Genomic DNA, 17,436 nt, shown 5'->3' with positions numbered 1-17,436 from the left:
TGCAGCAGGGCCTGCAGCAGGGAGTTAGTTTGAATAGGTATATCTTGTTGAAATCTTACAGTAAAGCACTATTTTATTTGGTACAGTACAGTTGCTAATACAACTTCATTGCTTGCTGTTAGCAATTCTCTCTCGCTTCTTTTTAATTATTAAGGCAACATCATTTTTCAGTTTACTTATACTTGACTCAAGTTGGTCTCCAAAATCCTTTAACATGTGTGATTGCTTCTCAGCAAACTGCCGCAGCAGCTGTACATTATCTTCTTCCTAGAAATAAAACAAACAGTAGAAATGAAACCGTAGCCATAGTATGAAAATATAAGGGAATAATATCAGGGAACAAAGGAATGGGAACTTGTTTAGAAAGGAAGAGCACAACCACAACCTGAGCCATAGTAGTAGAGCTCATTTACATTCATACAGAGTATACCATTCTACAGTTACTGCAACTACCCTGGAACAGAACAATTCATAATCATTTGTAGAACGAGCGAGACAGTAGTATTTTTCTGACCGCTTTCATTCACCACGCTAAAAAAAAGAGTTCTCTGATTTATTGCTGATAGTTCACAGAAAAGCATCAATGTACTCTGCAGTGCCTGCAGAGGAGCATAAGTGGAGCAAAGATATAGGATCCAAGCCAAAGTGTCTAACAAAGGTTAGAGTTAGCATGATAAATCTAATGCTTGCTTCCAGTCACCTGAGGGGCAGCTTTCACCAGCTCCCTCCCCCCACTGTAGACAATCACATTGTTCTTAGTGCTCCCACCAAACCCTGGAGGCAACTGGGGGCGACCAAGTAGACTGCAGCAGTATGACAGAAGCAGGAAAATCCCATTCCATAAATGGAGCTTGGATCCAACCCAGTACCTTCAGATTCACACAAGGCCAATTACTTCTAACCAAGGATGGAATTAACATTTCTTTTTCAAATTCTCTTAAATTACATACAGGGGGTCTGTAGTGCTTCAGTTTTAAGAACTGTCCTCTGATTATATTCATATTCTGATAGAAGGCTTTGAGGGCTTTTGCAAATTCAGCATCACAGCTTATCCGAGGATTGCACACTGCATGAGAATCTTTTGATACAGATGGAGTTGTCTTAGTAGCTAGCTTCTTTATGGGTGATTTTAGTGTCTTGCCTAGAAGAAAAAGATTTAGAAATTAGTATGAATAACTATTATAGTCAAAACATACGTGCTGTGGGAGAATCAAGTTTAATGTATTAAAACAATCAAGATTTGTCCCTTCATCCTAAACAAAGGTGGGAGATTTCTATATGGGATGGGTGTAAGAGGAAGGTAAACGCATTAAATGAGGATAGTAGTTCTAAAAAGTGATAATTAGGACCCCCAAATCAAGAAAGTATCTCTAAAAGCCTCTTCAAATGTAATATCTAATGGTCAGTTAAAATAGTTGCCTTCGGATGACACATAGTGGGTTACAGGATTTGTGGGGAGCTTAACTTAGCCACGTTCCCAAAGTATAAATCATTTCACTTCTCAACATTTATTGAAAGCCGACAAGTTTGTGGAAGGAGACTTTTTCAGGTTCTCCCCCATCCTGACCCTAACATTCTTTATACTTCATGGTGGGCAGCCGTGCTGGTCTGAAGCAATAGAACAAAGTTAGAGTCCAGTGGCACCTTTAAGACCAACAAAGTTTTATTCAAGGTGTGAACTTTTGTGTGCAAAGCAACACAAGCAAAATGACCTTTGAGTGGGGTATTACAATAATCAAATGTGAAAATCCTACCTGGCAGCCACAACTCCAAACAGCGTGTTAAAATATGAAGAATTCCTTTAAGGTGGTCAAAGTATAACACACACAAAGAAGAAGACTGCCATTTTAATGTGCCTGGTACTAACCTGGGGTTTCTGTTTGGCATTCTTTCACTTTTTCTTTCAGGAGTACATTTTCTTCCCTTAGAGCTCTATTAATATCTCTGAGTACTTCAGTCTCTTGCTCGAGCTTTAGAAGCTTTTGGTAAAGTTCAGTAACATGGTTATCTGTGTTCTTAAAAAGAAAAAAAATTAACCTATTACCGTTATCCATATACCATAGCTCATGTGTAAATCTTAATTCTGATTTGGTTCGCTCATAGCACATTTGACCATAACCACAGGGAAATGTTGTGAGTTGTTAGCCACTTCACTCTCATTTCTGGGGCTGAGAATGGTATCTGGGAGACTCCTACATCTTTGCTTAGGCCAGAGAAGTGCAGGAGAATCCCCTTCAATAGGAATATTTTTTGCAAGCCCCTTGTTTTGGCCTACTTTCATTTTTGAAGGAGATTTTCAGAGTACTTATAAAAAGTTGGTAAATGTGTGTTACTAGTCTGCCATTCTTCACATCTCAGCCTCTTTTGGATCTATGAGTGTTAAATTTCAGTGGAAAGGAGCATGGAAGAAGGCAGAAGCACATGTATGTAAATCTATTCATATGAAGTTAAAGGTGAAGGTAAAGGTTCCCTTGCTCGAAAACCAGTCGAATCTGACTCTAGGGTTACGGTGCTCATCTCCGTTTCAAAGCCGAAGAGCCAGCGCTGTCCGAAGACGTTTCCGTGGTCATGTGGCCGGCATGACTAAACTGAATTTTTTAGAACGTTAGCAGTGGTGATCAGGTTCCTGGTGGAGGTGGAAACGGCTGTCAAGTCACAGCTGACATGGCAACCGGGTAGGGTTTTCGAGGCAAGAGACATTCAAGGTGGCTTGCCATTGCTTGCCTCTGCCTCACGTCACGACCTTGAACTTCCTTGGTGGTCTCCCATCCAAATACTAAATCAAATTACTAGCAGTCCTCACTTCAGAAACCAGTGCTATTGTAGAGTATTAAGCTATTTCAGAGTATGAACAGCAGGTGGGGCAGTGGCTTAAGCAATGTGAAATAGTTGGGAGAATAGGCTCAGGAGGACCGAACAAGCTGAGAACTAAACAAATGGGTGGGTGCAATGAAAGTTATACAGGGTTGCAATTTGGTTTAGGGCTGCAGTGCAGGTGAAGAGGCCCCCCCCCCAAAAAAAACACTATGTGTATCTTTGCTGATCAAAACTGTCTCTATAAACCCTGCATCATCATCATCCCTGGAATGGGAAAAAGGTCTATCTCTCCCCTTCCAGGTTCATTTGTTCAGCAAAACAATTCCTATGGGTGGACACAATGGACAAGAGTATTGACAGAATCCATTACAGCAGAGCTAGTGCCTCCTTGCAGCTGGGTAAATTGACAGTTGTTTCTGAGGGGAAAAAGAAACTGATCAAATTCTAGAACATTCAGCGATATATTGCTGAGCAGAAAGACTAATGAACATAGCTGTACTAAGAAGTACCCAAAGTGTTAAAAGGTACATTTCATATAAACAAAATGGAAGGAATTCACTGCTTAGATGATCCACATGTATGCATGCATGCCAACAATATACTCACTAGACCAGTATGGGTCAAAATCTCAGCTTTGGGATTATCGATGATAATGGAGCCTTTGGGGGTGACTGCCATATCTTGTCGGGAGGAGTCCAGTTCTGCACACCCTTCTGAAGTATGGGGAACACATTGCACAGTAAAGATCACATATTTCCCCTTCGCCTTATTCTGCTGTTTCAGAATACTGCTACCTATCCTTGCTAACATACTGCAGTTTCAACGTATTCCAGGAAAACCTGGAAGCTGGGTATAGTAGACCCCAACATTGCTTAGGAGTAGCAGATGGACAGGATAGGTGATAGTTCTAATATGGCAGACAGGGAACTGGGGCCTGAATGCCTAGACTGCCACCAAGTAACAACTGTTTTAAATATGACCCTCGAAACCTTGACATGCTCCCACACAAGTGGTGCCACAACTAAAATTTAAAAACAACAACCCATGTTCTGTGTCTATTTCAAAATATAAAAAGGGCTAAAGATATTTAAATTCAAGCAGGCAGTTACTTACATTTATCATTACAGCTAGCTACATTTTAAAGTCATTAGAGTACCCAGTTATACAAGATGCTTAAAGGGCTCAGCCATACTGTATTGGCTAGGATATGTTAACAGTCTCTGTGGCCTTCATATAACATCACAAAGCCTGCTGAAATGATGTGGTTGACACACCAAACAGGTTACTGAACCAGCCTCAGCTGGTAAGGGAAATGTGTTTTGTATGTCTCTTTTGGGAAAAGACTGAGTTACTGATTAGACTCTGCATGGTATTTTATGATTTATTATTGTATTGTTTTAATCTTGTTTTAAATTGGTTTTAATTGTTATTGTATATTGTTTTAACATTGATGGAACCCACCCTAAACCTGCTTCCGGGGAGGGTGGGATACAAAGTTTAAGTGAATAAATAAACTCCTTCTGCATGAGCCAACGGATGTAACAACAGAGACAGAGCACAGCCTTGAGGGAACCCAGCACCATTATGGAGTGGGAGATGCCACATCATTTCTATCCCTGGTCACAATTAGAGATGTGCCACATCATTTCAAAACAAACAAGAATCCTGATTCGTTTTCATTTATTTCAAAATGAAAACAAATGGGAATTAAAACAAGAACTAATACTGTCTGTGTTTGTTTCACCGAAACGTATGCTGAAGTACAATTTCTGTGTTTCTATACCATTTGGGTGAAATTTTCATTCGTATCCCGAGCAGATTTTCTTTTGTAAGCAAGAAACATTCAATTAGCTATCAAAGCAAAACAGAAGAGAGAATCACGGAAGATTAAGAGATTACACTGCCATGCCGGAAGCATTTGATCAGTGATCAAAATAGACCCATCTATTTCTGTCATGAATTTTGATATTAACTGTCTATAAAAGCGAGGCCCTTTCTCCTCTGTCAAATACAGCAGGGATGGGAGGATCCCTTTGGGGAGAGAGCTAGAGTCTTAGAATACATCAACAAAATTGCATGGGAAACACAGACGCCAAGTTGAAGCCAGAAATGTGTTAGCCATTGAAAACAATGGAGAATGGAATACTGCAGAAACTGATTAAACAAAAACCAATGTATTTCTGAAATGTTCCCTCTAAACTGTGGAGTCTTGTGAGCAAAAATTCTACTTTGTGAGCTACTGGTGTTAAAGTTGTGAGCAAGGGATTTAGCCACTGCATAGACTAGTTTGCTCTGGAGCCATCCTTTCTGAGCTAAGAAAAAAACGTGTGAGCTGGAGGCTAAAAAACTGTGAGCTAGCTCACACTAACTCAGCTTAGAGGGACACACACCTCTGTCAGACTCCTATGGTCCTCTGTGGTTTGAACCTTTGTTCCTAGTGGTTATAAATTCTATCAAGTGCGGGACTTGGTGTCAGAAACTACAGTAGTGTAAAATTCTGTAGTCTTGCTTCGCAATTCTTACTTAGAATTGCTTGGAAGAACCACAGTGCAAGAGTGCTTTGCATATGGAGTGTTTCCAGGTTCAACCCCTGGCATGTTCAGTTAGAAGGATCTTGCTGCTTGAGACTTCTAACTAGGATTACTGCCAGTTAGAGAAGACAATGCTGGGATAGATGAACCAGTGCTCCGTCTAAGGCAGCTTCCTAGGCTCATGCGGTTTTGAACCATACATGGCTTGTCAAAATAAAAACAACAAAACAATACCTTGAAGCCCCCACAAGTCAACGATCAAAGCATTTTGCAGCAAGTAATTCAAAAATTCATGGGATGTATTCAGGGCTGAAAACTGGGTTAGTTCTTCTAGCTTTGGATTCACATTTTTCCAGGCAGGCTTTGTGTATAATGAGTGTGGGAGATCATAAACTTTGTATCTGAAAATGCCAAAGAAACAATAACCCAATTAAAAAGTCAAATTCAGTCCAAGAATAAATTCTTTAAAAGTACAAAATATGCCAACCATGAAACTATGACAGTGTCTCAAGGTTAGATGTCCTTCCCAGGGGCAACTGCTACCCACCAGAAGAAATGCTCAAAGGTCCACTTCATTCCCCCCACACACACCAATTCCACAGGCACCTTTCCCCATCCACACCCTCCCTAGTACCCATCTCACTAACAGAGAGAGATGAAAAATGGATTTTCCATAGTAATTTAGAGGCAGAAAACACTCAAACTTGTGACTATTAATTCCTCTATACATATTAGGAAAAGGATTGTTAATGGACTATGAGAGTGCTTAATACAATACCAAAAAACTTTCCTGTACAACAAAGTATTCTTTAGAAAAAAGTACGTAGGCACAGCTCTTTCTCACCATGTGCCTTCAGGATTCTTTTCTGGAAATGTGCACACAGAGGAAGACTGTCTGAGGTATGGACAGCGTGACGCAAACACAATCAACATCCATTTAATCTGAGATTACAAAGGACTATTTTAACATGTGTGATTCCCAGCTACTTATTATAAATACCAACTGAGGGGTTAAATGCAGGCCATGGAAGGCAGCAGAAAGGGATGGGGCAGTGGGTTGGTCTTGGGAAGGAGGAGAGGAGTGCAGGAGAGGCCAGGGGCTGGCATGATTTGCTAGAGGGGGACAGGACAGGTGACGTGGGTATTTGGCAGAATGAGGAGAGTGGTTCAGAGAAACATCTCTGTATTTATGTATGGGCCTTGAGGACAAACAAATGGCATTTAAGGGGTGTTTATAGAGGGAAGGAGGACAACTTGGAATATGATGCTACAAACTAGGGGTTTTAGGGAGCAAGGTATAAAGGTGAAGTAGGCCTGAAAGAACATTTGGCTCTATAAAACAATGAAACCCCCCCCCCAAAAAAAAAGATTGAAGGCCCACCCTGACCTGGATAGCCTAGGCAAACCTGATCTTGTCAGATCTCGGAAGCTAAGCAGGGTCAACTCTGGCAAGTACTTGGATGGGAGACCTTGAAACACCAGAGGCAAGAGGCGGGGGCAGGCTTTACTCACCCTCCTCATTGAATATCCTCCAGGCCCCCAGTAGGGGTCAGCCACCAGAGGATCTTCACTGTGGTCTCTATGCATCACACCTATGGGGTAAGGCACTTGCGCCAGCTCCGATTCGGGAAACTTCTATCAAGCTCGAAAGGATCCGGAGCCCTGCCTCCAAGCATGCGCAGGGACTCCAACCACACATGCCCAGAGGGCGGGGCCCCAGTATCCCGCCAGTTGTCTTCTGACCGCCGCACTGATCACTTCGGTCTGGGAACTTTTTGCCTTTGGGGACAGTGTTCTCTTGTTTTATAGTTTTTTTCTTCCTCTTGGCTCGTCCTTTTTTCCTTTGTTTACACTCCTACCTAAAAAAAAAAGGGTTAGGTTTTGTTGTTTTGTTTTTATCCCCAACTCCAGAAAGCTTTTGATAAAGTTCCTCATCAAAGGCTCCTAAGTAAGCTCAAAAATCATGGGATAAAAGGACAAGTCCTTTTATGGATCAAAAACTGGCTAATTAATAGAAAACAGAGAGTGAGTATAAATGGGCAGTTCTCCCAGTGGAGGGGTGTAAGCAGTGGGGTACCACAGGGATCAGTACTTGGTCCACTGCTTTTTAACTTGTTCATTAATGATTTGGAGTTGGGAGTAAGCAGTGAAGTGGCTAAATTTGCGGATGATACGAAGTTGTTCAGGGTGGTGAAAACCAGTGAGGATTGTGAGGCACTCCAAAGGGATCTGTCAAAGATGGGCGAGTGGGCGTCAACATGGCAAATGGGGTTCAATGTGGCCAAGTGCAAGGTGATGCACATTGGAGCCAAAAATCCTAAATATAAATACACGTTGATGGGGTCTGAACTGGCAGAGACTGATCAAGAGAGAGATCTTGGAGTTGTAGTAGATAACTCACTGAAAATGTCGAGACAGTGTGTGACTGCAATAAAGAAGGCCAATGCTATGCTGGGGATTATTAGGAAGGGTATTGTAAACAGATCAGCCAATATCATAATGCCGCCATATAAATCAATGGTGCGACCTCATCTGGAATACTGTGTGCAATTCTGGTCACCACACCTTAAAAAGGATATTATAGCTTTGGAAAAAGTGCAGAAAAGAGCAACTCGAATGATAAAAGGGTTGGAACACTTTCCCTATGAGGAAAGGTTAAGGCGCTTAGGGCTCTTTAGCTTGGAGAAACGACGACTGAGGGGTGACATGATTGAGGTTTATAAGATTATGCATGGGAAAGAGCAGGTAGAGAAAGAGGTACTTTTCTCCCTTTCTCACAGTACAAGAACCCGTGGGCACTCCATGAAATTGCTGAGCGGTTGGGTTAGAACGGATAAAAGGAAGTACTTCTTCACCCAAAGAGTGATTAACACTTGGAATTCACTGCCACAGGAAGTGGTGGCGGCTACAAGCATGGACGGCTTCAAAAGGGAATTAGATAAGCATATGGAGCAGAGGTCCATCAGTGGCTATTAGCCACAAGGTATAGATAGGGACTCTGGGGCAAGTGATGCTCTGTCATCTTGGTGTTTGGGGGGGGTCAACAGTGGGAGGGCTTCTAATGTCCTGGCCCCACTGGTGGACCTCCTGATGGCACTGGTATTTCTGGCCACTGTGGGATACAGAGTGTTGGACTGGATGGGCCTTTGGCCTGATCCAACAGTGGCATCTCTTATGTTCTTATGTTCTTAACTTTGGTCAGATCCCCCCTTTTCCCCTCTGCGGTTTTGCCCTCCTGTCTATGGCAAACTGGTGGGGGTTCTTCAAGCATTGTACTCAGTGTGGGTCCAAGCTAGCACTGCCCGACGGCCACTCCTTGTGCTTGCTTTGTTTGGGCAAGTTTTCGAACTAGACCTGTAAGAACGGAGTGGCCAGATTTCAAGCTGCTCTCCTGGAATCTGCACTGCAGTCAAAAGGGATGGCTTCCACTCCTACTGAGGTAACCCCAAAGTCGACATTGGATGATCGACCTCGATCAGTACTGACTGATCGGCACCGATTGACACCGAAAGACCAGCCCCAATCATCGGAAGCACTGGTCAATGCCTCTCCCAGTGCTGTCAAAAACAACAACTGTTTGGTTCAACTTACATAATAGCAACCTTGGTAGGTGCTTTCTAAAGCTTAGGGGACCTGGCCCATATAGAAACTGAATAAAGTTTGCCTGTTAAGAAATTGCAATGAGACTTCCTGTAGTGGCTTTTTGTTCCTGAGGAAGGACCAGAAGTCCGAAACACTGAACAATACCTAGGAAAAGTGTTGATATCTATTCCAGACTTCATTGTTTCCCTTTGAGAAATTTCTATTCTGGACTTTGTTCTTTCCCTTTGGGATATTGTGGACTTTTGTATTTTCCTGTGATGGATTACATGTGTTGAATTACCTTTGTGTTGAAGTCTCTTTTTGTGAACTTTGGTGCGGGTTTGTGCAGTACACAGTTGTTATTTGCTGTTTTTTTGGCCTTTCTCCCAGTGCTGTGACATCAGCATCGAAGCTGCTGACGCTGACTACTCTATCGGTGGCATCGACTCTGGCGTCCAAGAAAAAGAAGGAGGCCAAAAACCATACTAAGGTGAAACACAAGCACCTTTGCTATGTATTGTGATGGAACCCGACTTGCGAACAGGCTTTGCAACGGACATGCGAAATAGCGGAGCTTAGAATGCATGACAATAGAAGGCTAGGATCCAATAGATGAACCAATAGATTGACCCGGATCCTAATAATAGCCAATTGCTTAATAATACCTTGTAAATAGCCTATCGTAGGGAGTTGGGTGTGTGTTGGGTGTGGTGTGTGGTAAGAGTATAAGCAGGGCTCTGACCCTGCAAATTTGTCTTAGTTTTGGAGCTGAAACCACTTAATAAACATGAGCTAATCACTCTACATGTCTGAACCCAGAATATTTCACTGGCGATGAAGATGGGATCCTGATAAGCGAGCCTGACCCGACCTCTGGCACCGACTCCAGTACCAGTACCAGCATCGCACTGCACAATGAGCCTGGGCATAGCACCGCACAATGACTCTGTGCCTCGCATCACTTCCCAGGTCATGGATACCGCTCCGGGACATCTTCCTGTGTTCGACCCCGCTCACCCACAGTTATGGGAAACCTGGGTGGAGCGCCTAAAGTTCTTCGTCAAGTTCCAGGGCATCAATGATGCCAACAGAAAGAAGTTGCTCCTGCTCAGCGCCTGCAGCATCACCACCTTACTCCTTGTCCAGGGCCTCATCGCACCAAGACCTTGGATGAGGCCACCTACGATGAGCTGGTCAAGGCGCTCACCGGCCATTTCGCGCCTCAACCGGAATGCCATGCCTCCTTAGGGCTGCTGAACTTCTATCATTCTTTCTAGCCCCACAAGGCCACAGTCATCGAGCCCCTGTACCGCCTGCTCAACAAAAAAGCTCCGTGGGTCTGGGGCCAGAAGCAAGCTGCCGTGTTTTGGGCCATCAAAGAGCTGCTGACCTCTAATGCTGTCCTCGTGCACTTTGACGAGTCCCTTCCCGTCATCCTCGCTTGTGACGCGTGGGGGCCATCCTGGGACACCAACTGCCCAATGGCTGGGAGGTCCCTGTGGCCTATTACTCCCACACCTTGTCTTTGGCTGAGCACAACTACGCACAGATAGACTACCTCCATGGGTGGCCCTTCACTATCATCATCAACCACAAGCCCCTGCTCGGCCTGTTGGCCCCTGACCACCAGACCCCACAGATGCCATCACCGAGGGTGCTCCGCTGGTCCATCTTCCTGGCTGGCTACCAGTATGTGCTTCTCCATTGCCCCGGAAAAGCGATGGGCCATGTCAACATGCTCAGTCACCTCCCGCTGCCCACCTGCGACCTGGACCCGGCTCCTGCCCACCAGATCCTGCTCCTCGAGGACCTACCCAACCATCCCATCCAGGTAGCCAAGGTGTCCCACCACACCTCACGGGACTGCATCCTCTCTCGTGTTCTGGAATGGGTGGGGAGGGAGTGGCCCAACAGCTGGGTGGTCCCAGAATTTTGCCATGTTCTCCTCCCACCAAGATGGTTGGCCCACAAGGCCTGCCTGCTGTGGGGGAGCCGAGTGGTCATGCCAGTCCCGCTACACCAGCGAGTCCTAGCAGCTCTACACGACACGTATCCAGGAATTATGCACATGAAAGCGTTAGTGGCTAGGCATGGACAGCGAGATAGAGTACTGCGTTAAACGCTGCCAGACATGCCAGGAGTCCTGCCCGAAGCCACCCAGGGCCCCGGTGCATTCATGGGAATCCTCCCACAAACCATGGGCCTAGCTGCACCTAGATTTTGTGGACCCCTTCCAGGGGTCAGATCTTCTTCATTCTGGTGAATTCATACACCAAATGGCTAGAAATGACACCGGTTCCCTCCACATCGTCCCAAGCCACGATCCACACCCTATGGCAGATCTTTAGCACACACGACATCCCAGACACAGTGGTCACAGACAACGGGACGGCTTTCACCTTGTCCGAATTCCAGGAAATCATGGATTACTACGCCATCCGACACGTCCGTTCCTCTCCATTTCACCCCGCAGCCAACAGCCAAGCTGAGCAGATGGTAAATACAACGAAGGAGTCCCTCCGCTGGATCGTCCATGGGGACTGGGACCACCGACTGGCTGCCTTCCTCTTTGGCCAGTGGATGACCCCGAACGCCACCACCGGCCGCAGCCCCACAGAACTGTTCATGGGTAGGCACCTCACAACCCGCCTCGACCGTTTGCACCCCGACCGCGCTCCAGAACACAGATTGGCCTCGGAAACCCAAGCAGCACCCTGTGGGTTTTCCCCGGGGGACCGTGTTTATGCTTTTCAGGGGCCCCGCATGGGTCCCAGCCAAAGTAGTCAGAGTTACCGGGCCCCTGTCCTATGAGGTATCCACAGAAGATGGTCAGCTGCTACATTGGCACATCGACCGACTCCGCAGCCACCTCCTCCCCACAGACCCTGCTCCTCGCTCAGAGTCTATTTGGTGGCTATCTCGGCTTTTCACAAAAGACTGGACAATACTTCGGTCTTTGCTCATCCTGACTCAAAGAGATTTTTGAAGGGCCTACTGCATCTCTACCCCCCTCTTAAACTGCCAGCCCAGGTTTGGGACTTGCCCACTCACTGGCAAGCCCTTTGAACTCACGGCTACGTGTGAGCTGAAATTTTTATCATGGAAAACAGCATTTTTAGTGGCAATCACATCAGCTGGTAGAGTAAGTGACCTCTTAGCTTTCAGGCATAATGCTCCATATCTGAATTTTCTGGCAGAGGGTGTGGCATTGGCACCAGATATCACCGTCCTAACTAAGGTGGTTGTCAGCTTCTTCAGGAACTCTCAGATGCAATAATTCCTTTAACAGGCTTTATTGAGAAATCAGGAAAGTTGCTGTAAAGTCAAGCTCTTTGGCAGAACTGATTAATATTACAAAGTTGGGAATTACAAGATCTTCGGTCCAACCCTCATTCATACGTCAGGATTACATAGTGCATAGACAGGTTAATACAGTACAAACAGGATGGTGTGAATGTTATCATTTTTAAGTCTTCCCCCCCCAAGGCCATGAGAATTAGAAATGGCGAAGTTCTCTCTGGCCTCTGTGGAGGAGGCTTCCTTTCACAGTGGTGCTAGCGCAGCTAATCTACAATTCACACATACATGTCTTAATCCCCCCCCCTTCAGGAATGTCAGGGGAGGACCGCGTAGACAGCACCTGCAGGTGCGGAGACGAAGCTTGGGAATCAAAAACAAAAAACAAAAGAGCTCAAGCGGGATAACCAATAACAGTGCGGAGCTATGTACATCAGAGAACCACAGTTACAAATACATGATCAATAGTCAGGCTAAGGTCCGATCCTGACAGTGGTCTCTGAGTTCCACTTACATAGGCAAGTCATTCTACTTGATTTTTATCCTAACCCTTTGTTAGACATTGATTGTCTGTGGCATATGCTGGACGTTAAGAGGGTGCTCTTATTCTATTTGGACAGAACACACATGCTTCTTAAAGACCCTCACTTGTTTCTATCCTATGCCATGCACTTTTTAGGCAGGAAGATCTCAACTCAGAGACTATCTAAATGGATTGTCGAGACCATTAAACTCTGTTATCTCTTAGATAAGAGGCCGTTGCCCATTCAGCCTAGGGCTCATCCTACACGTGCAATATCGACTTCCACAGCCTTTCTCAAAGGGGTGCCCCTTAAAGACATCTGCCAAGCAGCTTCATGGGCCACGCCAAACACGTTCATCAAACACTACACTGTGGATGTGTACGTGCAACATCATTCACAAATGGGCCCATCGATCCTGCACTCTGTGGTCTCCTGAGATGCTGCCAGCACCTTTCTCCAGGTAGGCCTAAGCCTGCTAATCTCCCATAGGTGTGATGCATAGAGACCATGACAAAGATAAACAGGTTGCTTACCTGTAACCTATGACCTTCAAGTGGTCATCTATGCATTCACACTACCCGCCCTCCTTCCCCACTGATGTCAGCCCTCTTCAGTTCATTCCTTATTGGGGTTGGCAGCGGTCAGAAGGAACTGGCGAGATACCGGGGCCCCACCCTCTGGGCATGCACGGTTGGAGTCCCTGTGCATGCTCGGAGGTGGGGCTCCAGATCCTTTGGAGCTGGTGCAGGCACCTTACCCCATAGGTGTGAATGCATAGATGACTACTCGAAGATCTTAAGTTACAGGTAAGCAACCTGTTTTTGCCATGACTTCCAGGTGCACCCAGACATATGCATCCACCCACCCATGCACATATTAAAAATACCAAAAAAGAGTGAAGGCCCTTCCCCCTTTACCCTATGCTTTTCAGTCTTTAGCATATGCCATGGAGTTTGAAAAAGAGAAGGAATTAAAAAAAACCCCTTGATTGTATCCATTCCAGAGCCTCTGCTGCTGTTTTAGAAGGCAACACACAAACAGTAACTGCACTGCTGGCCAGCCTTCAATCAGCAGCAGACAGGCTGATGACATCATCTGTCCCCCAACATTCATCTCTAAGGGGTAGGCTGTTCATTCCGCTCACCTTCAACTAAGGACCAAGAAACCAGTGTCTTTCTATAGAATTTAAACTAGGAGAAAGGAGGCACTAGAGAATCCCCAGCTCCCCATTGTCCCAGTGCTGAATACATACACTGAGCATGTGCAAGCGCCTATAAATCGCATAAATGGTCTGTCCTGAAAGCCAGCCCTGATTTCTGGACAGAACTTCTGTATATATGTATACTATGAAGGAGGCTTTACACACTCTCACTGTCTAGTAGAGATGCCATTCCTATGATTTACTTCCTAATTGTGACCGAGAAGTCCAGCAGTGAGGATTTCCATGGTTCATTTCTTCTGAATAACTTACCTTGGGCCACACACACCATAGGAACACCCACATTTCAAACAATGGTTTCCTTATCCATTTGGGTGCTGAATTTTGTTTTGGTTTGAAACTCAGTTTTTTAGGGAATATGCCACCATCTCTAAAAATATAGGCATTACTCAAAGCAGATTTACAATCTAAACCTGTTTCCTTGGAAGCAAGTAGGTCTTGACCCACAATTCCACCAGCACTAACTTACAGTCAAATGTATATGTATGACAGTCACTTGGCACAATTATGAGTTCCTACAAGCTGTACTGAAAAGAATGGGAGTTGCCTAAGAAGATGGCTGTGCTCTTGGCAAAGTTCCCACTCATTCCCACTGGCACTTCTGTGGGTCTCGGGTTTTCTGCAAAACCAGGTCTTCAGGACAACCCATAGGATGATCCTGTAACAAACGGAAGCTTCATTGTGGAAGGGAACACAACAGCCACTATGTATAAAGTCATTAGATTCACATATAAAGCCATTAGACTTACGGGTGAGAATATTAAATTGGTCAGCATACACTCAGGTTACGAATGATGTGCACAAAATATACCTATGTTCTCTTTCAAAACTGCCATACAGAGGCATTATGTAAGGACCTCCACTTCTTGTGATTTATCAGTTGTCAGAAATTTTCCCCCTCCACTGAGAAAATTCAGATACCCAAATAATGTGAAAAATTACTGTCATTAGGGCAAATCAGAAAATTATGAAACTGTTCTTTACTCCAAAGACCCCAAATGAAAATATTTTAGTGTAAAACAAATGCACCCAATTTGAATCCCTCTTTCTGCTACTTCTTTAATCCATTTAACTCCAAGGCATTGTAAGATGTGGATCTGGAAGTCGATCCTTTTCCCCAGCATCTCCAAAGGGTCGATGACCATGTCATCCTCTCCAAAGGCTCTATCGGAAAAAAGGTAAGAATAATGATTAACAATGACAGTGGCATGACAGCAACAAATCAAGGCAGCTGGCAACATATACATCAAAGTCAATTACAGTTTAGATTCACAGCCAATTTCAGAAGCTATTGTTTGGATTTTTTTATCCATAATTCTCAAAGACATTTGGAGTGCTACCTCTTAACATAGAAAACATGCCAGTATTTTTAAAAACACTGATGCAGTGACAAAGACACGGCCAACCTATCTTCTGCTATACCTCATGTTGTGACTTCTGCATAGCAGGAAAGGAAGATGCACAAAGTGACGGTCAAAGCATCAGCCACGCAATGTTTTTGCAATGCCTCAGAGCTTCTAAAAGCATGCACAGTCTCTAACCTGGCAGCCTTTCCTGAGCTCCAGACTAGTTTTTTGACAGTAATGGTAACAGGGAGGCTCACCTGCCATTTGGAGAACATGGAATTATATTGATAAGTAAGATTGCTTCTTCCTTCCCTTCAGAATTAAGGAGTTCTATTTGTTCTTCAAGCTTCATGCAGTAAGCGAGTGACTGGAGCCAGATGTGAGCAGACCCTAAATGAAGTACTTCCACGGGATCCCAGAACGGATCACTCTCATTGTCAACCTGCACATCTTCCCCATCTAAAAAATGTTGATAAAGTTCTTCTATCAAAAACTTCCTATTGATGAACTTAGATTTTGACCAAACCCATACCTAGAGAAATAAGGTTGAATCACTGTCAGAGCAAGTTTAGACACTCTAAAAACCAAATTGAATTCCAAAATTCTTAGTGTTACAATACGTCTTGCACAAATAATACCACGGAAATACGGCTAGATGGTGGACTTAGAATTGATCTGAACACCCCCTTTCAACACTGGGACAAATGACAAGACTACAGAAGGGAAGACTAAGATGGGTGGGGAATGGGGCAAGTTGACATGAAAGGAAATGGTCTGTGAAGTTTGCACCACAGTCCTCCTGAATACAAAATAATGCAACCAATGGCTGGGGCCTTTTACCTGGTTAGTAATATTGTGTGTCACTTTAACTATGATCTCCTTTTGTAAGTCGTAGCCTCTGGAGTCAGAAGATGCCAGGTTTTTCACCTTCAGCTCCAGCTTTAGGTCCTGTTAAAGAAAAGTTTCTAAAAATGTTTTTACTGAAGCAGATTAGCACCCAGTTTAGAAAGCCAGAATGGTCAAACTTTTTCAGGGATACTAATGCAAGAAAGTGCAATAGTGGACATTCATATTGTCCAGTATAAGAAAGGAATGGCATGAGCGGTAACACAATAGTCACTGCACCCAGTCAATAACTTTTGTTCACTGATTCTAAGATGCTGATTATACTAGCTCAAATCTAGCATAAATGAAAACTTTAGAAATATACTATGAGATATCAAAGTGTTCTTATGATTGCACTCCATATATCTGGTAGCTCAGTTTCACTTTCAAGTAGACACAAAATCTGAAATTGTATACCTCAGATATTTAGACTGCCTGACTCTCCCCCCTCCCTCCCCCTCCAGATAAGTAAGTACAATCCTATAATATGGGACAGGACAATCCCACAACACCACCTCATCTTGGACTATGAAGTCAACATAACTGCTATTGTCCTCAACTGCTGTGCAGATTAAGTTGAGATCAAAGAGGGCTGGAGACACACAGCTGAAGTCTGAAGGACTGAAAAAAGGTAATCCAACACACAGGGCCGGCTCACTCACTAGGCGAGCTAGACTCTCACCTAGAGCGCCGGGCCATCATAGGGGCGCTGGACTGAGTCACCCTCCCCCTGCCAAAAGCCCCCCGCCCCCACCAAAAGCTCATGCCATGCGCCCTGGCCACCACCGCCTCTCCCCCCCGCATGACTTTCTGGGCGCATGCTGCTTCAGTGCACCCCTTTGCTGCCCCTAGAGCAGTGGAAAGGTGCTCTTTAAAGTGTAACGGCCGCAGTGCCACCTGCACCGCCGGGAAATGGGAGCACTGGAAGCGCAGCCCAGAATGGCCGAGGGGCCCCCCAAAGACTCAGTCTGGGTAGGGCAAGGCTAGGGGTGGTGGCGGGGGTTGCTTGGTGGCCTGTTCAGCTGATGCGGCACCTCCTCAGTCTCCCCCCCCGTGCAGCTGATCACAGAGCAGGCGTCCATCCCATTGTCCCGTGGCGCCAAGGAGTGCAGCCAGTGCAGTGCCAACTAATCCGAGCTGCAGATCTCCTGGGGGGCTTCTCCAGCAGTGGGGGCTCCGCGGGGTGGCAGACATCTTCGGCCTCTGCCCAGAGGCTCCTGTGGGGCTTTTGCGAC

The 17,436-nt window shown here is 45.1% G+C and overlaps 1 protein-coding gene across 1 annotated transcript in view; it reads right to left on the bottom strand.

Annotated features, from left to right (window-relative positions):
• Positions 1-105: 105 nt before the first annotated feature.
• Positions 106-17,436, bottom strand: part of KIF28P — a 64,971-nt gene continuing 47,640 nt past the window's right edge. Inside the window, exons 18-25 of the mRNA XM_015408446.1 lie at positions 16,157-16,264; positions 15,574-15,848; positions 15,000-15,134; positions 5,583-5,749; positions 3,424-3,530; positions 1,868-2,015; positions 951-1,141; positions 106-267 (exon numbers count right to left, since the gene is read on the bottom strand). Coding sequence (XP_015263932.1) covers positions 106-267; positions 951-1,141; positions 1,868-2,015; positions 3,424-3,530; positions 5,583-5,749; positions 15,000-15,134; positions 15,574-15,848; positions 16,157-16,264 — 1,293 coding nt within the window. The remainder of the gene's footprint in view (positions 268-950; positions 1,142-1,867; positions 2,016-3,423; positions 3,531-5,582; positions 5,750-14,999; positions 15,135-15,573; positions 15,849-16,156; positions 16,265-17,436) is intronic.

Source organism: Gekko japonicus, unplaced genomic scaffold (genome assembly GCF_001447785.1).
Source record: "Gekko japonicus isolate JY-2015 unplaced genomic scaffold, Gekko_japonicus_V1.1 scaffold897, whole genome shotgun sequence".
Classification (NCBI taxonomy): domain Eukaryota; kingdom Metazoa; phylum Chordata; class Lepidosauria; order Squamata; family Gekkonidae; genus Gekko; species Gekko japonicus.
This window is presented reverse-complemented; position numbering and strand designations above follow the sequence as displayed.